The sequence below is a fragment of the Lathyrus oleraceus genome, chromosome 7 (assembly GCF_024323335.1).
Source record: "Lathyrus oleraceus cultivar Zhongwan6 chromosome 7, CAAS_Psat_ZW6_1.0, whole genome shotgun sequence".
Classification (NCBI taxonomy): domain Eukaryota; kingdom Viridiplantae; phylum Streptophyta; class Magnoliopsida; order Fabales; family Fabaceae; genus Lathyrus; species Lathyrus oleraceus.
This window is the reverse complement of record NC_066585.1, coordinates 517,135,523-517,155,984: the sequence shown is the minus strand read 5'-3', so window position 1 is coordinate 517,155,984 and position 20,462 is coordinate 517,135,523. Positions and strand designations below refer to the sequence as shown.

Genomic DNA, 20,462 nt, shown 5'->3' with positions numbered 1-20,462 from the left:
GGTTTTTCTTTTAAAGGTGCTTAAGAGGTTTGGTTTCAATCACACCTTTTGTTTATGGATTAAAATAATTCTAGAGTCAGCCAAGGTCTCAATATCCATTAGTGGTGAGTTGCATGGTTTTTTCAGTTGTCAGAGAGGTGTCAGGAAGCGTGACCCTCTGTCTCCATTATTATTTTGCATTGTTAAAGACGTGCTTAGCAGAGGTCTGTCTAAACTGGTTTCAATAAATAAAATTAAGTTAATTCAAGCTTTCAGGGGTATGAAGATTCCTTCTCATGCTTTGTACGCTTATGTTATCATGTTATTTATCAAAGGGGGCACTAGTTCTCTTGATGATATTGCTGACCTTTTCTCGAAGTACGCCTCTTGCTCTGGTCAGGTTTGCAATCCTTCCAATTCCATTTTTTTGTTGGTTCGGTGTCTCCTGCTAAGCATTCTTTTCTTGCCAACAAGATTGGTTCATGTTGGGACACTTTCCTTTCTCTTATTTGGGGGTCCCCATCTTCAAAGGGAGGCCCAAAGCCATTCATTTTCTGCCGATTGTAGTTAAAATAAAAAATAAACTTGCGGCTTGGAAGGCCGATATGTTTACTATAGCCGTTAGAATTCAATTGGTCAGATCGGTTATTCATAGCATGCTCGTGTATTCTATCAGAATTTATTCTTAGCCTTTTAGTCTCATTCAGATGGTGGAAAAGTGGTGTAGAAATTTTATATGGAGTTCACACATTCAAAGAAGGAAACTAGTGACAATGGCTTGGAATCAGTGATGTAGTAATTACACTAGTGGTGGGATGGGTTTAAGATCTCTTAGAACAATCAATGAAGGACCTAATCTTGAGCAATGTTGGTCTATGTTTAATGATACAGACAATTGGTGTTCTATTTTGAAGGATAGGGTGTGTAAGAATGGGAGGCAGGTGTGATACCATGTCTCTTCCTGTATCTAGATTGTTACTAAAGCCTTCCAGAATTCTGTGATGGAAAATTCTATTTGGCAAATTGGAAATGGGAAAAGAAACAATCTCTAGAAAGAAAATTGGTGTGGTCAGCCTTTAGTTTCTCTTCTTCAAATTCTTGAAGAAAAGCACCACAATTTGAAATCAATGTGAGTGATATTATTCATAATAATTGTATTGTTATGCTTAACAAGTTGGCTTAATTGCATCCTGATCTGTCTTTGATGGTTGTAGATTTACTACCTAATGTTACGCTGGAGGAAAAGCTCAGATGGTATTCTAATGACAGTGGTCTTCTCAATAGTAAATTTGCTTTTAAGCATTGTAAAGGTCACTCTTAGGTTTCAAATTGGGGTAGACTCATTTGGTGCTTCTTTATTCCTCCTTCAAATTCTTTGATTTTTTGGAGATTGAGTCTTGCAAAGTTTCCTACCGACGATAAGCTTGCTCTTAGGGGTTTTTGCATGCCATCTATCTGCATCATATGTGCAAATGGGGAGGAAAACATGGATCATCTATTTTCTCTTGTAGGTATGCTAGATATATTTGGAATTGGTTAGAGCAAATGCTTGATATTGGGTTTCATATCTCTTGTTTGGAGGACTGTAAAACTATAATGAATAGTCGTGTTGTAGCCCAGTGCCAAACAACATTTATTATTGCTATTGTGAACTCGGTGAAGGTTATCTGGAATGCGCGAAATCAGGTCCGTTTTCAGAGTAATTTTAATCCTTGGAAGTCTTCCTAGTATACTATTATTTCTTAGATTTCTTTGGCTGGAAACAGGTGCACTGCTTCTGCCGGTTCATACATGAGGGAGTTTATGGTTCTAAAGATTTTTTCTGTCCAAATTCATCCTCCTAAGACCAAGATTTTGAAATAGGTTTTATGGTGTCCTCCTATGGTAGGTTGGATCAAAGTTAACATTGATGGTGCTTTTGGGGGCTCTCCTCTTAAAGCTGCTTGTGGTGGTATGTTTCGAAATCATATTGGGGGGTAACTTTGCTTGTAATTTGCCTCCAAATAATACTATTTTTGCTAAGATTATGGGAGCTATTTTGGAAATAGAATGTGCTTTTTCTTGCAATTGGTGTAATCTATGGTTTAATTCAGATTCTTTATTACTTGTTAAAGCTTTCAATATCTCTTCTATCGTACTTTGGAAGCTTAGAAACTGGTGGGACAATTGTTTGATGATGATTAAAGATTTCAATATTATGACAACTCATATTTATAGGGAAGGAAATCATTGTACAGATAAGTTCACTATCTTAGGTTTAACATTTACTAAATTTACATGGTGGTCGGTTATACCCTATGATGTATGTTTTTATTTCAATAGAAACAAGTTTGGGATCTCTAATTTTAGAATTAAATAAGTTTGAAGTTTTGGCTTTATGTCCTTCTCATTTTTGTACCTATTTTAATTTTTATTCTATTGGGAAAATTCCCCCATTTATTTATAAAAAAAATAAAAACAAAAACAAAATTCATGTAGAAATAGAATATAAAGTGTCAGATATTATGTCAACTAAAACACTTGGTGGAACTCTTTCCCAAATAATGCTTATGATGATGTTTTTTAGAGATAGACTATTAACTAGTTATAGATATACAAATAGTTTTGTATTTTTTATTCTACACAATAGTATAATTAGATTAGATGTAAGAATTTGTACCATCAATAGTATAATTAGATTAGATGTAATGAAAATAATTATTCTTCAATCTTTACTCACTTCTATTTCGTTAATTTTTTCTATTTTTACCATAAATTTTCTCTGAGATCTTCATCATCAACATGGTATCAGAGCTTAACAAGTTCTGGTAGCCAATATTACTTTCATGTGATTCTTTCTCTTTTTAAAATTTCCTGAAGTTTCAATATGAATCTTCCTTTACTCTGTAGTATCGTTTTCGATTGTCACATTCTTGAATCTTTGTTTTATTTATTTCTTTATTCTATGGCATACCAGAGCTTCACTAAAATATCCATAAATTTGGAAAATCTGTATTACCTGCATCCGAATGAGAATCCTACTCTTGTTCTTGTTTCACCTCCACTTGATGACAAGAACTATCTTACGTGGACCTGATTAGTACAAATTACGCTGATTTCGTAGAACAAAAATAAATTCATGATGGAACCCTAACTTAACCCTCCATTGACGATGCTCTTTATGCGCCTTGGATTCATTGCAATACCATGGTTCTTATGTGGATTCAACGCTCAATTTCTGAATCTATTTCAAAATCGGTACTCTAGATCGATAGTGCCATTGGTGTTTGGAAGAATTTACAGACTCGTTTTTCTCACCTTGATATTTTCCGCATTTCATACATCAAATAAGATCTCTACAAATTCCATCAAGGTACTCTCGATGTTTCCAATTCTGTTACTTAATTGAAGGTTATGTGGGATGAATTAGAGAATTATCGTCCTCTTCTTGTTTGTTCATGTGTGATTTCTTATTCTTATGGTGCTATAGCATCCGTTCAACGATATATAGAGAACACGACTTTGTGATTCGCTTTCTTAAGGGATTGAATGAAAAAAAAATCCATTCCAAGTCATAAATTATGAGGATGAATTCTCTTCCTAACACTGACAAAGTTTTCTCTCTTATTATTCAATAAGAAACATAAACCAATGGTTTTATCTCTACTTCTATTCCTAGTATTGGTAATTCTGAAGAACTCACAACCCTACATATTTCAAACCAATCAAGGAAATCCTAATGGTAAGCATGGTTAAAAAAACTTCAAAGGAAAGTCTCAGGCATTCAGTGGTCCAAAAGGTCATAATCGCATATGCATACACTGTGCCAAGACAAATCACACCGTAAAAACATGTTTTCTCAAGCATGGATTTCCTCCAGATTTCAAAGGAAAGGGTAAAATCCAAAGTGTTTCCACCTATACACAATCAACTATCACAGTTAGCGATGCTTCAGAAGCACCTTCTCTAACTTCTACTACACCATCTTTTGGCTTTATTCAAAAGTAATAAAATAACATCCTTGAATTGATCCAATAATACAAGCTTACTTCCAAGGCTAACTCAGTCTCCACTTCACCTTTTGTATTGAGTTCATACTCCTCAAATGTCAATGGTAAGTAATCTAACCTCTAGATCCTAGATACTTGGTCAATTGATCATATTTCTCGTATTATTTCATCCTTTATTGATTAGAAAATCATAACTCTCATATCAGTTAATTTTCCAGATGTTTCTCAATTTATTGCATCAATGTCTAGTATTGTTGTTGTTTCCTCTTGTTTAACATAGAATAATGTACTTTATATTCCTAGCTTTCCTGTCACATTCAACATAACCATTCCAAGGAAATGATTGATATAGCTAATTTGAAAAGAGGTCCGTATGTGCTTGAATCTGCAGACCATCATTTTTCTTATTCTTCTATTGCAAATAATCCTTGTAATACTTGTCACATGAGACTAGGCCATATCTCTGATATATGCTTACAAACTGTGTAAAAAAACTCCATTCATTTCTTGTAAGAACAATAATGTACCTTGTGACTCTTGTCAATTAACTTAACAAAGAAAACTTCCTTTTCCTAATAACATTTCCAATTCATCTTCACCTTTTGATATATTACTGTCATACCCTAATTTTCAACCCTAAGATTCCACCATCATTTGTATCATTTTCATGACATCTAGCATCTTTGCATTACTAACCTATTGAAAATTCAAAAAGATTTTCTATTTTGTTTGTCTTAAGCTAGGGTTTTGCACCAAGAGCTTTCGAAGATTGATCAATCAAGACTTGACATAAGTTTCAACATTTCAAACTCCTAATCCTTCCCAAGTTATCAAGTTACTTCCATCAACAAGAATCAAGTTCAATATCATTCCATCTCAAATTCATCAAGGCCAAAGTTCATCTGATACCCTCAACTAGGGTTTTGACCCAAAATCAACTGGTTGACTTTTTGGCCAAGGTATGTTCCCAAAGCATGAAGGATGGTTCAAATAATTCAAATAAATCATAAGTGATCCATTCATATCATCAAATGTGCCCAAGAGATCCCATTCATTAAAGATTGAAAGAATTGGATTCATCTGATATAAAATCAACTGAGGCAAAGTCAATGTTTGACTTTTTTTATCAACCAGGGACTTCTCAACTCATGGATCATAAAAATATGGTTGATGGATGCATTTAATCAAGAGAAAATAATAAATTGGAGGTTACTTGCAAAAAGGGCTAGATTTGGTTGATGTGTGCATTTGAATAAGAGAAAATAAGAAATTGGAGTTTGCTTGGAAGTTATGGAAAAATACATGTTTAAGGAGCCGACTTTCCAAGTTCATAAATTCCAATCCAAGAAACTATTTTATTTTCTCCAAATCTCAAATGAAATATATCTTTTCATACTACAACTTTGTTCTTGATGATTGATTCCCAAAAAATGCAAGGATTTCTAGTTATGAAGCCATGAAGTTGGTACCATAAAATTGAAACACTTAGAAAAAATTTCAACCAAATATGCCTTCAAAATGTGACTTACTTGATCATCATTTTTCACCATGATCCATATTGATTCAAGGAAAACTCCCAACATGAAAGTTGTATAGGATGGTCTTAGCTTCTCAAAAAGGCCAAGAGCATGAAATTATCACATTTGAGATAGGAGTTTCGAAGAGATTAAGTTGGCTCTCCAAATCTGTATTTTGGGTCATTTTCATGGAAAGTTCATCATGCAACCTTGAGCCAAATCTACATAATCTTACTTTGTAGTCTATATTGCTTCTAAATCTAACTCTAATTAGAAGATCTCACAAGTTTTGAGCCATTATCCAAGAAGCTAAACCATTACACAATGAATTATTCCATTTTTGAAAATAAAGATCACACTTCCATTCATGTAAAGTAGCTTTAATCCAACAAGAAGTACCATTGAGCTTCCAAATGGCTTTTGTTCTGATGCATACCAACTATAAACCTTAAGTCAACTCTTATGCTCCAGAAAAAGCTCAACAAAACACTCCATGTACTCTATGCTTTTGCCATGCTTCCCACTTGGTGATTTGTGCAAGAACCAACCAAGCAAGAAAACCAGTACAAGCGACAATTATTTTATGATATCTGAAGCTTCCTAAACTCTCAAGGATCACTATAAATAGAGGATAATGCCTCATCTATCCACACACCAAGCTTACCAAGCAAAACTTCATTTTTGCAAGCTTTTGACCTTAACCTCCATTTCTCCCATTTGGCTCAAGCATTCTACAAACCAAAGAGTCCACCCATATCCTGGGAGCTCATAGACATTGTGAGAGACATCAAACAGTAGTTGGAAGTGGTATTGAAGAGGCATTGGACCTTGCTCCATTAGGTATATTCTTGCACTTCGAAACTCATTATACATGCATCATTTACATGTGATTTCTGAAGAAAACATGTAGCATTTATTTTGTTATGGTTGATTATTAACTCACATGCCATTTATCTTGCTGTTTATGTGAATTTAAGTTGCATGAAACCTAAAGTTTCAGTTCTGGTTTTGGCCTTCGTGCATCTTCATCTTCGAGTATTAGCTAAAACCTATCGTACCATTGTGTTCCTTAAATTTTTTTAAGAAATTTTGATCTTTATTTCATGAAAAATAGTTGAGAAATGAGAGATATATGTTTGTTAGAAAATCTAAAAAAATGATGAAAAAAAACAAAAATAAGATGCTAGAGGTTGAAGAAGATGCTGACATGGCATAGAAAATTCAAACCAAACACGTTTTTATAATATATATAATTCCTTGTGTTATAATGAATGAATGTATAGCCACCCTAGTCGTAGAAGCACGCACCCTAAGTCACTTACAACCAAAAAGTCTGGCATTCGAATCTCCCTCTCCCTAGACAGTTTTTCCTTCCAAACAGGTCATGGAACCCCAAGGACGTGGGTAAGAACCTGGCCAGAGTAATGTTTATTTTTTTCTCACTTGTTAAATGTTCATTTTTCTTCATAACTTCAAATATCCATAACTTCACGATCCCTTAACATTTTTGACCCATTCATTTTGCCATGTGTTCATGAGAATGTCTATTTTATGAATCCACAAAAAATCCCAAAATATAGTATTTATTTTGACCATTTTTATTAGGTTGAAAACTAGTGCATTTTATGTTGATTTAAGGCCTTTTAATGGATTTTCTTTTTGTTTCCTTGTTCTAAGTGATCATAGATGTTTGTGTGACCAATGTATATTTGTTTAGGTCTTGTTTGATGTTGGTAGCATTTTGTTTGCTTAAACATGACTATATTTTGGGCATTATACCATGATTAAAGGGCCTTGTTTTAAAGTATTAGTGATTGATTATTTAGATGAAACTTAGGGTTTTGTTTAGATGAATCTTTTGAAGCATTTTGATGCATGATTAGGGTTTCCACTTAAGCTTGGTATTACCATGAACTTTGATTCAAGTTTAATGTTTATTTTGTGAAGACTTATAATGTGATGCATGTTTGACCTAAATTGATTCATGTTGTGTTTACCATGTACCAATGAATTCCTTTATCATGTCAAATATGATTTTGTCTTCACCATTAATGTTTTGTGTCTTGTGATGTTAGGTGAAACTTCGTCGTGTCTTATTTATGTTTATCTCAATGCCTAAAAACCATGATCAATATTGTCATCCATACCTCACTCACTTTGTGATTGCCATTGTATTTAGTTATATTTTATGCCTTAATGTTAATGCATGTTCTACCTTGTTATTATTTATATCCAAGGGAAAGGAATCATGACATTCTTGTCATTTTGCATGTGTGTGTTCATCTACATCCTATACAACTTTGCTTCCCCTTAATCCAAAACTTTTAGATACAATATTAGGTTCCCATCAATGTAAACCTTAGGATTTTCTCTCTCTCTCTCTCTCTCTCTCTCACTCACTCTCTCTCCCCTTCTTATAACCACTTTCATAATAAACTTTGAATTAGGTCATTGTTTTCCCTTTTTTTCACTACGCCAAAAAAGACCTATGAGAGCGCTTTTTTTGGCCTTTAAAAGCGCTTAAAAGCGCTGCCGTAGGTGGCGCTGCTATAGGTTTTAGCAGCGCTTTTTGTTTACTAAAAAGCGCTGCTAAAGGTTGTCAATAGAGAGCGCTTTTTAGTAAAAAGCGCTGCTAAAGGTGGTATATAGACAACCTTTAAGAGCGTTTTTTACTAAAAAGCGCTCTCTATTGACAACCTTTAGCAGCGCTTTTGAGTAAAAAGCGCTCTTAAAGGTTGTCTATATACCACCTATAGCAGCGCTTTTTACTAAAAAGCGCTCTCTATTGACAACCTATAGCAGCGCTTTTTAGTAAAAAGCGCTCTCTATTGACAACCTATAGCAGCGCTTTTTCTAAAAAGCGCTCTCTATTGACAACCTTTAGCAGCGCTTTTTAGTAAAAAGCGCTCTCTATTGACAACCTTTAGCAGCGCTTTTTACTAAAAAGCGCTGTCTTTTCCTCTAGTAAAATAACAAAACGCTGCCTTCAGTTTAAGCCTACCATTTCAACCTGTAATATTTTTGGGAATAATCCCATAAACCTGTAAATCAAGCCTCTCTAATTCAAGCATTTGGAGTCATAATTCAAGCATTTGTAATTTTTTAAACCAACACAAGAATGAACACATTTGGAGTCATAATTCAAGCAAACCAACACAAGGATAGATAGGCACTGAACACATTTGGAGTCATAATTCAAGCATTTGTAATTTTTTAAAGCAAACCAACACAAGAATGAACACATTAATCTATCCATGAAATTAAAGATATCACTAAAATTATAAAGAACTATACACAAGTCAAAACTAATATGTTATACGGCCTATTTGGAGTCATAACTAATCTGTTAAAATATAAAGAACTATACACTTGCCAACCAGAAACCATTCTTCATCAAAGTATTCATGTTATTTTGAAACCATTATATACTAATTAATCTTTTCTCAATAAAATATTGACACAATTCCTCCTTGATTTGTTCCAACTGCAGTCTCGTGTAATGAGCACACTTGTATTCATCAAAGTACTACATAACAAAACATAATATGCATGATTTAGTTAAAAGTAATAAATAATATGAAATATTCGATAAATATTAAAACAAATCCTAAGTTATAAATCCATACCGTTATTGGAATCTCTATTTGATTCATATTAATGATTTCCCTCATAAACCTCATTACAAAGTATCCGCAATCGATACCGTTGCGCTGTAGAGGACACTACATAGAAAAATAAATAAGAATGTATAGTTATCTTTTCTTATCAAGTAGCATCACTATTATAAGCAAAATTGTGAAAATTAAAGTACCTGCACTTTTATCCACGTAATGTTGCTGGATTTAGTACGTGGTACTCGAGCTTGTCTTTGAGATCGGAACACTTTTATTGATCTAACAAAATAAAAACATATATTTAGAACAATCTCACATAAATATACACGAATATTTAGAACAGTCTCACTTACGTATCAACTAATTGCTTCATATCCGGATAATTTGTCCATTCACCATCTATCGAATTCAGAAAATATACCACTTCTTTTAAAGGATCAATAGCAAGCAACAACCAGTGACACCTATAAATTAAAACAAAAGTTTATATGGAATTTTTTTACGTAAAAGAAACAATTAAAGATTAGAATAAACTTAGAATTAAAATCTAACCCTGAATTATACGGCCAAAGATACAAGTTGTTTGTACTGCTGGCCATGAATCTCTTGACTAAGTACTCTCTACATGAATCCGGTTCCCTACAAATTAATGCTTTGTTGACCAGGGAGGAAGACACGAAACGGAATCTGTTTGACAATTGATCATTCCCGCGCATGAAATTGTCATACAAGAACCTTCAATAAAAACATAATAAACATTAGACTATTTTTATTGAAATGTGTAAATAAATTGTTCAAGTAATTAAATAATATATAGATCGGATTACCGGATGTATGTGTGTATAACACCGACGCCTAATTCTTGATGCCGAAAAATATGTTCCAGATCTTCTTTTCCGATTGTTTCAGTGCATGAATAACCAAAGATATCTTCCTCCATATCCAGTAAGCGAATAGCACCAGCTGTTGCCATATCTGATGAGTCAACAAGTGTTTCAAGAGATATCTGGTATCGAGGCACAAAAGCACCTTTTTTTGGCAAAGAAGTCACTGGAAGATCCCTTTTGTTTTTCTGTCGACTACCAATTTTCTGGCTCAGTTGTTGTGACCCTTGAGCAAATACCTATAAATCATATAACATAGGTAAATTATAAAATCATGCATTTTTTGATTCGGATCATATAATTAACACTTTCAATATACCTCTTTTTGTGATGCAACAGACTCGTTGTGCCGCAAAATCCCTTTATCCTTAGATGCGGGTTTTGTAGGCGTCTAAAATTACCATGTAAAAAAAATTAACTTAACGGTTCAGAATTGACATTTGAATACTAAAAGATTCATAGTGGTTTTTGAATTCAACATACCTCATCATCAATGAAAATGAGATCCAAGGGCCATGCAACAAATGATCCTATTGCATCTCGCAGCAATGTTGTCTCTGAAACAATGTCAGGTATCGGTAGCAACGCATCCTTATCTAATACAACATCAACCGATACTTTAAGGTGTCCATCCGGGAGCGGTCTATGGTGAAGTAAATCTCCCGAAGTGTTGTGCACTTTTCCCTTGCCAACTAGGCGATAAGTCGGTGACGATAAGTATAGCTGACAAGATGAAATGCCCTAAACCAATAATAAATATGTTACTTTTAATGTGTATATATTTCAATTAACATAAATGTGCTATTTTAATTTCAAAATAACATATATAATTACCTCGGGAAATTTATTTTGACAATTGATACTGGCTTTCTCACTAGTTTCTTTCAACTGTGAACTGCACTTTTCCATACACCTATATCTCTCATTATCCTTTTGCAATTGAAGAACTTGCGCTTGTAATGCCTGCAACGTCTCCATCACTTCTTGATTGCTAGGATTTCTTCTCCTTGGATTCTTATACAAGGAAGTTGGAGTACAACCATGCCCTTTACCCCTCACCCGACCGGGATACTCAGGAACATTTAGTGCTCTACTAAGTACGCTCCTGTTCTCCTGGTCCTCAGCTGTGCTTATCGATTGAGATAGGGTCTCCTGAAATTCATTTACATATCGGAAATTATTAGTGGAGATAAAAAATTAATTATATATTATTAAACTTTTGATTTAATTAAAGACACAATGTTCTACTTACACATTCATCATAAATATGTTGAACGTCATCCCTAACAGTTCCATCCTTTCCCACACGAGCTTCTTTCCACAAAACATGTGGCGGAAGTGATGTTGCGTCACTTTTCGTCTCGTCTAACTACGCATTGACACAAATAATAAGATAATCAATTATAACACATTGAGACAATTAATAAGATCGTAGCATTTTTGTATACTTACAATTTTTTCCTCTAAGCGTGCATATCCCAAACGCCCTTTTTTGTATGCATACGTGGGATTTGACGCTCTCTCGCGATTTGTGGCACTCACTTTCTTGAAATTTTCGTCTCTTCTTTGGTCTACAAAAGCAACCCATTCTTCTTCTGTAATGAAGATCGCATACTTCACTGGATATTCCGGATCATATTCAACAAAAAAATTTTCTTTGTCCTTAAGATACTTGTTTGTTAAAAACGTTCTCCACCCTCTGTGTCTTTTTCCGGCCAATTGAAGTATATACTTTTTTCGGATAGTTGTATCTTCAATGTTAAAAGACCTCTACGAAAAAATATTGGAATAGAGTGTGTTAGTATAAGTAATTTAAACACATTATCGTCAATATAAAGAAAATATAAACAATCATATATTGTACCAATATCTCAGTCCAAATCTTATCTTTAGCGCTACCCAACTCTTTATTACTCCATCTTGTAGCAGTGATTGGAATGTGCATACGAACAAGTGTACCAATGTAGCTTGCCAACTTTGCAGCATTAGACCCAATTAGTTGGTTATCAGCATTCCAATTTACATTATATGTTACTGCTTTATCTCTATCACGAATGATACTCTTCATAATAGTGATGCCTCGTGTAATTTCTTTTTCTGAAGTATCATCAGGAGCATTTGCATCTTGTGAGTTTTCTTGATCACTAGCCATTTAACCTGTAATAAAGAAAAAATATAAAAATGAAATGAAAAATATAAAAATCCATAATCAATAATCCATATATATATATATTGAATAATATAAAATGACATAGGCTATAATTAAATTTTCTTGAATGACATAGGCTATAATTATACTATTACCTTTTTCAGTAACGTCTCTTTCTTTTCTTGGTAGGAATATGTTCTACTTTTCTTTTAACAACGCGGACGGTTGGATTGATCCAAATACCCTCATTATGATCATTTCTAATACATGATTCATTCTCATTTTGATCATTTATGGTAAAAGATTCAATCTCAACATCAATATCACCTTGATCTCCAATTCTTTCATCAATTACTTTGTTAGATAAAAGCACTATAGACCATTTCGTACTTGTCGGATCAGTGACATAGAATACTTGTTTAGCTTGAGAGGCTAGAATGAAAGGCTCATCTGTGTAACCCACCCTATTAAGATCAATAAAAGGAGTGCTAACAATACCAACTCTAACACTCTTTTATTGGGTGAAACTCGTCTAAGTCCCACTATTTTGAGTCTTTTGTCTGTCTCCTTTCCAAGAACTCAAGAGCTTGTTGCGACCAAAACACAGTTCCAAATATCATAACTGCTTCCTAATGCATAACTAGAGCTAAATAATATAAAACTGTCTAATTAGCTCAGACCAATCACTTTGAACCTCTAGGCCACCACTCATGATCTTTACTAGTAAGAGGTCATATAGATTTAAGACGGAATACATCCCACACAGGCAGTTTAATTGGAACAGTACCACATATAACTGGTTGTACATAGTTACTGGTTGTAAACAGAACTATACTAAGTGCACAAGTACCTGAGTTTGTCGCTTTGAGATTAAAAAATATAGGACAGAACCGGACAGCTACAACAGCTTTGCTTGCGCAGGGAATCTGTATAGCAGGCCTGCATATCAAGGTCAAATAATAAAGCAACATACATAACTAACATATTTTGGTAACTTGATTCATTAGCTTAACATGAATAATTGAACATAATGATTCATTCTAGATACTAAATGATTAAACACATGCTTTGGGTTTGTATAATATCTAAGCTGAAAGACATACCGAGAAAGATCTTTTCTAGAAAATATGTAAGTTGCATTAACAGATTCAGACGCAGTACCGATTTTGTAAGAACCTGAAATGGGCAAAGACGTGAAGTTTTCAATTAGACGCAAACCATGTAATAAAAGCTAAGCAAGAATTTATCTATAAAGGAAGAAAACAACATATATGGTTCCCTCAGATCCTCAAGACCTCCTATTTGCTCACCACGATACTCAACAACCTGCAGACAAGCACATGAAAAATGTACATATAGTCCATCAGGGTTCATTTTACACTACAGTGACCATCTTAAAAATTCACATAATATTAAAACATCATTTTACAACATTAAATAGGATTGCCAAAATATGACTGTAGCAGACAAAGTTATGCCAAAATATGAATGTACATTTTGAAGTTTAACTGTTCATTCAAACCAACATGTAATAGGATTGCCAAAATATGAGACATTGCTCTAAGTTCTTGAAACCATATCACATATATCACTGTAGCAGACAAAGTTATTCCATTTGAGTATCCAACATTTAACATCAAAATCACTTTCTGAAATTTCAGTAATAGTTAGAATATGAGGATACAATGGTGCAAACATATCAGTTCATTCCTTCCTACTTTCTCAGCAAATTTAAACAAATGTTGAAAAGGCACTGATTCTATTAGAACTCCCAACATTATTTCTAAGTCAATGGCGATGCAAGTTACAGAATATCATTTATATCAGAACAAGATGAAACTTTCGGTAAGTTACAGAATATTAAGCAAACATAGTCACAAACTCTAATAATCGATACTGACAAATAAATAACCCATAATGTAGCAATGCAAGTCCATTCAAACCAAAATCGACCACCTATTCTTTGACTTCTAGGGCAAAACAGAAAGACACGAAAACCTAACCTTAAAACGCAATGAGATTTCCAGGTATTGAATCCTTCTCTTTCGAATGCAGTCTCTTTCAAATTTGCAGTGTTTATCGTTGAGATTTCCAGGTACTCTGTGGAATTTTTTCCAGGGCAGCGAGAGCTTCGAACGAGAGAGAGTGAAAGAGGGATTTCTGAAAGTCAGGGATTTTGTAATATTAGATTTATTATAATTTTTATAAATGACCTATGAGAGCGCTTTTACCATGAAAGCGCTTTCATAGATGTGAGACTGAGACCTATAAGAGCGCTTTTACCTTAAAAGCGCTTTCATAAGTCTGAAACCCATGAGACCTATAAGAGCGCTTTTACCTCAAAAGCGCTTTCATAAGTGTGAAACCCATGAGACCTATAAGAGCGCTTTTACCTTAAAAGCGCTTTCATAAGTGTGTGAGACTGAGACCTATAAGAGCGCTTTTACCTTAAAAGCGCTTTCATAAGTGTGAAACCCATGAGACCTATAAGAGCGCTTTTACCTTAAAAGCGCTTTCATAAGTGTGAAACTCATAGATGTGAGACTGAGACCTATAAGAGCGCTTTTACCTTAAAAGCGCTTTCATAAGTGGAGACCTATAAGAGCGCTTTTACCTTAAAAGCGCTTTACACGCATAGGCGAATTTCTTTTCAAGCTATTACAGCGCTTTTTTTAAAAAGCGCTTTCTTTTTGGTGCTGCCAAAAGCACTTTTTGGCGTAGTGTTTCTTAATCAAATGCTTCAAAACACTTAAGAATATTCAAAGATATTTTCATAAGACCTAAAAAACACAAACTTAATTCAAACCCTTTTGCCACTTTGGCTTTTCCATGTTTAAATTTTTTTCATAAAAGGATTAGACATGAGTCATCCCTAGTTGAGATTTAAATCTCCTACCCCATAACATTGTTGAGAGTGATATAGATTCTTTTCCATTTGGAAGAGGTATGCGGCATACTTGTTAATTATATATCCAAGTGAGAGCCCTTCATTCAATTTGATGCAAAGATCTGTCTTCCACATGTTTGTGGCTGTTTAAAAGTGAGTTTTCTTCTTAAGATGACAATTTGTCTCTTTCTCATAAAATCAACCCCAACAAATCTCTTCTTACTTTTAAACCCGAACTAAGAGGTTTTGATCCTTCACGGGTACGTAGGTATAAGACTCAATGTCTTTCTGAATCATCAAACAATAAAAAGATGTTCTTTTTCTCATCTCCCCAATCAAATAGCAAACAATTTTAAATCAAACACATATATTTAAAAGGTTCCTGTAGAGTACTACAGATGATTAGGGTTCTAATATCTCCCATTTTCATAACACACACCCGTACCTTAGAATCTCGCCCCCCCCCCTCCCCCTTTTTGCTTAGCTTAAGTTTAATCTTCTAGATTTGCATATACATATTGGGTTATTTTTGAATCTTTTCCCCTTCCCTTGGATAAATTAAATTTCGGTGGTGATACTTTGATTCATGAGTCAAGTCTAATCAATAGCTTGGTCTCTGATTTTTCACTGCGATAGAAATGGCGACTTCACCGGGGACATAATATTAAGTGGGTGATACCTAACTTGTTCATATGTTTATTATTATTATTATTATTATTATTATTGTTATTATTTGTTGCTATGTTTGCTTGGGATTCATTAGGGAGATCTATAATTGGTGAGGAAATCCTAACCCAGATTAGAGAAAATACAAATAAGATAGGATGGTGGTATTATCAAAGTTACATGTCTGGAGTAATCCTAAGCATGATTAACATATGATATAACCCCTCTCAGTGGAAACCCCTTTTATGGTATATTTGTTATTGCGAGTAAAAACTTTAGTTCATACATGTACACAATAAACCCATTAGTTCATACATTGTGGGATGGTTAAAACTTTGGCTCCATGCTTAATGTCAAAACCCTAAACCCGTATTTGTGAAACATGCATTCATGCATTCATAAAAACCTTTTTGCATAAAAACCAAGAAACTCAATAGTTTTCTTTTGCAAATATCGATAGGAAAAATGGAACTTGGAAGGAGGAATACCAAGAAATATACTTTCAAAAGTCCTGACTTAACAGAGTTGAAGAAGCTTGGTTCTATGATAGTTAGTCCAGAGGATTTCAGAGATCGGTATGGAAGACTTGTGAGTATCTTGAAGACCAAGGTTGAAGATGGAGTTATCAATACCCTGGTACAATTTTATGATTCACTCTACCATTGCTTCACATTTCCAAACTACCAGTTTATACCCACTCTAGAAGAATACTCTTATTGGTTTGGTTTGCTAGTCTCTGACAAACTACCATTCAGTGGTTTAAAGAAGACCCTACACCACTAGCTATTGCAGAAGAACTTCACCTAGAAACGTCTGTTGTGAAGGTCAACTTCATTACAGAAGGAGAGATTCTAGGTCTAACCTCTAGATTCCTGATGGAGGAAGCCTTTGTCTTTGCAGAAGTAGATAGTAGAGATGCATTTGAAGACATTTTTTCTCTACTCATTTATGGAATTGTGCTCTTCCCAAACATTGATAACTTTGTGGATGTTAATGTTGTACGAATCTTCTTAATTGGTAACCCAGTACCTACATTACTTGGAGATACCTACCATTATATCCATCATATGACTAATAAAGGTGGTGGAACCATTCTTTGTTGTGCACCTCTCCTATATAAGTGGTTTATTTCTCACTTACCTGGATCCAGGATCTTTAGGGAGAATCCACGGAAGCTCAGATGGTCTCAGAGGTTCATGTCCATTGATCAAGGGAATATACATTCGTATGACCCCTTCTATGATGTTGGAGTAATTATTGACAGATGTGGTGAATTTCCCAATGTACATCTCCTTGGTGTACATGGAGGAATTAACTACAACCTCATCCTTCCCAGACGCCAGTTAGGATATCCTATGGAAGATAAACCTGATAACCTTTTGTTGTCAGGTTTCTTTTACCATAACGAAGAAGAGAGTTCCGATTTGAAGGATAGAATCATACATGCTTGGCGCAATATTCATTGGAAAGGAAAAGGTCAATTAGGAAGAAAGAATTGTGTTGCTTTTGAGCCCTACACCCAATGGGTTTATGTTAGAGCCAGTGAACTTAAGATGCCATATGCTTCTGAGAAGCCCTAATTCCCTTATGCTATAACATCATCATCCACCATTCCTATTGAGAATGGGGAAGAGTTTCAAGAAATTTTGGCTAGGTTGAAATTGGAAAGAGACACTTGGGAAGGAAAGTATCATGTCTTTAAAGATAAGAAGATGAAGATGGAGCAACAACTAAAGGAGACAGATGCTTTGATTGAGATTCTGGAACAATAAGCTGTGAAGAAACAGGAGGAACAAGAAGGTTTACTTATCTCTAAAGTCCATCCATTTCATGAGTACTTCAGCATACCTCCCACCTCAGGTGCTTGGAAGGGAATCATCGATAAGCTTACGATCGAGAACGCTCGGCTAAAGAGGCAGAAGAGGAAGCATCAGCCAACAATATGACCTTCTACATATAAGATTCCTTAGGACTCATAGACTTAGTTGTTTTCCTCTTGTATTGTTTAGGATCTTTGAAATTATATTTCATCCTTTGTAATCCCTCAATTGTTTAATAAAAAGAGGTTTTTGGTGGCTACTCAGAATCAGTCATCGAACAATTCTCAAGATCCAGTGCAACGAACAATAATCTGTAAGAATGTCTCAACGCCCATTCTAGTGGCGCCCATCAATGATCAACAATATCACATGCCACCCGGTTTCCCTTGGGGAATGCCTCACGGTTATATGCCAACTGGATACCTCCCTCAAAACATGGAGGCTCCAGTAGTGACTGTTGTGATGTTTGTACCTTCTCCCGTGGTGCATACGACTCCTTATACTGAAGAAAACATTTATCATGTTGCTCCAAGAAAATTTATGGGAGTAGATGAAAGGTTAGAGAGATTTCAAGATCATTTCTTAGAAATGCAAAGGTAAATCAACGCTCTTCGAGGTAAGGACTTTTTGGCATGACCGCTTCCAAACTTTGCTTGGTTCCTAATGTTCAAACTCCTCCCAAATTCAAAGTATCAGACTTCGAGAAATACAAAGTAAATTCATGTCCTCAAATTAATTTAGTGATGTATCCTAGGAAGATGTACACTCAGACTTACAACCATCAGCTTCTGATCCACTACATTCAAGACAGTTTAACTGGTGCCGCTCTTAAGTGGTACATGGGCTTGGATAGTGCGAAGATCCGTACTTTCAACGACCTCGGTGAGGCTTTTGTTCGTCAATACAAATATAATGTAGATATGGATCTGGACAGAGATCAACTCCGGGCCATGTATCAGAAGGACAAAGAGAGTTTCAAGGAATATGCTCAAAGGTGGAGGGAAATTACTGCACAGATTTGCCCTCCCCTTGAAGAGAAAGAGATGACTAAAATATTTTTGAAAACTCTGATTTCATTCTACTATGACCTCATGATCGCCATCATACCCAGTGATTTTATCGAGATGGTAAACATGGGCATGCGACTTGACGAAGCAGTCCGAGAGGGACATTTGACTAAGGAAGCCAATGCTTCTAGTCATGTTAAGAAATTCACCAATAATTTCTCCAAGAATATAGAATCAGATGTTAGTGTCATTTCATATGGCTGACAAAGAAGAAAGTATCAACATGTTACAGTCGTTTCACCAATTATTAGTCCACCAATGGTAGCGCCAATTTATCATCCATAATTCTTGCATCAATATCAACAACAGTATACTCAACATCATCAATAACAACAACATGTCCAATAACAACCATCAAATCAACAACATCAATAACCTCCACAACAGGCTCGCTCTCAATTCAATAATCAAAATCGTATTTAAAAAAGGCCACAGTTTGATCATATCCCAATGTCCTATGCAAAATTGTTTCCTGCACTGCTAGCTAAAAATCATGTCCAGAAAAGGTCTCCACCACCCGTGCCAAAGGACACTCCCTATTGTTACACGGAAGATCAATTTTGTGATTACCACCAATGGGCACCAGGACATAGCATTGAAAACTAATTTGGTCTAAAGTCAGATGTTCAGAGGCTCATCAAGAGTGGTATCCTTTCATTTAAGGACATAAACCCTAATGTTCAAGTTAATCCTCTACCACAGCATGGTTCAACCTCAGTTAACATGGTATATTGTTGCCCGAGCAGTTTCCGGATCTGTGATGTACAGTTGTTAGACGAGAACTTAGTAAAGAAACACGCCAGATATAACAAGAATGGTTTTATGCCTCCACATAACTATGCCTCTTGCAGGGTTTGTTCCAGGAACTCTCAAGGATGCCTAACTATTGAAACGGATTTCCAGGATCAAATGGACCAAGGTTACATTGTAGCCTACCAAGCTAGAGTTTATGATCAGGTCAATATGGTCAATAGTGACAACAAAGTGAATTTCATAGTTCCTCAATTCAACGACTCTGAGCCTATACAGATTACTTATGACAGTCGGAAGACTTCTGTGACTCCTCTGGTCATTAACTTATCGGGCCCAGTTCCCTACCAATTTGATAAATCCGTGCCTTACAAGTACAATGCTACAATGACTGAGAATGGAAAGGATGTTCCTCTACCCTCCATTATTAACATCACTGGTGTAAGTAGGGTCACAAGGAGTGGGCGTATATTTTCAAAAAGGACTAAGGATGTCGCGGCAGGAAAGCAGACTCATGTTGAGATCCCTTTTGAACCGGTTGGCCAATCTGATAGCATGAATCCGAATAGATGATGACGATGAGGTGTTTTAGATCATCAGGAAAAGTGAATACAATGTGGTGAAACAATTACTGCATAAACCTTCCAAGATATTTGTGTTAGCTTTGTTGATGACCTCTGAGGCTCACTGTGAAGCTTTGCAGAAAGTATTAGAACAAGCCTATGTAGACCATGATGTGATGGTCGGACAATTTGATGGTATCATCGATAACATCACGGCCTACAACATCTGCTATTTTTGGACAAAATTTGAATGTGTGTGAAAAGCAACTTGAATTGTTGTAAATACATTGCCTTGTTGCTCAGAATGAGGAGCCCTTCTCCCCAACTTTGATATGCAACCTTCCCACCCTCCATTGATAGGATAAACTTGAAGATTTCACTTGAAATAGAGCTTCAATTCCCCTTCTGTTTTGGGATTGAAACTCCAAGGGTCCAAGCTATTTTCACATCCCATTGACTTCCTGCAAGTTGGTAGGAGCAAGGCAAGACAATTTGGAAGAGAGATTGAGCTACATTGCTGCCAATAGAAGGCAATTTTTCAGAATTTTCTCTTCTTCGGTTCTCCCTCAATTCTCCA

At 35.3% G+C, this 20,462-nt stretch overlaps 3 protein-coding genes across 3 annotated transcripts; 2 read left to right on the top strand and 1 right to left on the bottom strand.

Moving 5' to 3' along the window:
* Nucleotides 1-3,794: 3,794 nt before the first annotated feature.
* Nucleotides 3,795-12,135, bottom strand: LOC127104693 (uncharacterized). The gene is made up of 12 exons (XM_051041865.1): nt 11,848-12,135; nt 11,436-11,753; nt 11,236-11,352; nt 10,818-11,135; nt 10,467-10,724; nt 10,303-10,374; nt 9,927-10,222; nt 9,652-9,834; nt 9,453-9,563; nt 9,297-9,378; nt 9,112-9,207; nt 3,795-3,875 (listed from the first exon to the last, which is right to left on the bottom strand). Exons 1-12 carry the CDS (start codon nt 12,133-12,135, stop codon nt 3,795-3,797), a joined length of 2,220 nt encoding a protein of 739 aa, XP_050897822.1.
* A 4,015-nt stretch (nt 12,136-16,150) lies between these two features.
* Nucleotides 16,151-17,265, top strand: LOC127104691 (uncharacterized). Its single transcript, XM_051041862.1, has 2 exons — nt 16,151-16,321; nt 16,441-17,265. The coding sequence occupies exons 1-2, from the start codon at nt 16,151-16,153 to the stop codon at nt 17,263-17,265; spliced, it is 996 nt and encodes a 331-aa protein (XP_050897819.1).
* An 872-nt stretch (nt 17,266-18,137) lies between these two features.
* On the top strand, nt 18,138-18,776 carry LOC127104690 (uncharacterized). Its single transcript, XM_051041861.1, has one exon. The coding sequence runs from the start codon at nt 18,138-18,140 to the stop codon at nt 18,774-18,776; it is 639 nt and encodes a 212-aa protein (XP_050897818.1).
* Nucleotides 18,777-20,462: the final 1,686 nt, after the last annotated feature.

What these genes read in the sequence shown, in the direction of transcription:
- LOC127104690 (XM_051041861.1), top strand. Translation starts at nt 18,138, where the DNA reads ATGACCGCTTCCAAACTTTGCTTGGTTCCTAATGTTCAAACTCCTCCC.
- LOC127104693 (XM_051041865.1), bottom strand. Translation starts at nt 12,135, where the DNA reads ATGGCTAGTGATCAAGAAAACTCACAAGATGCAAATGCTCCTGATGAT. An exon ending in CACGCTTAGAGGAAAAAATT is followed by an intron (nt 11,353 to 11,435) that starts GTAAGTATACAA and finishes GTCAATGCGTAG; the next exon opens with TTAGACGAGACGAAAAGTGA. An exon ending in ATGAAGCAATTAGTTGATAC is followed by an intron (nt 9,379 to 9,452) that starts GTAAGTGAGACT and finishes TTATTTTGTTAG; the next exon opens with ATCAATAAAAGTGTTCCGAT.
- LOC127104691 (XM_051041862.1), top strand. Translation starts at nt 16,151, where the DNA reads ATGGAACTTGGAAGGAGGAATACCAAGAAATATACTTTCAAAAGTCCT. An exon ending in ATGGAGTTATCAATACCCTG is followed by an intron (nt 16,322 to 16,440) that starts GTACAATTTTAT and finishes ACTACCATTCAG; the next exon opens with TGGTTTAAAGAAGACCCTAC.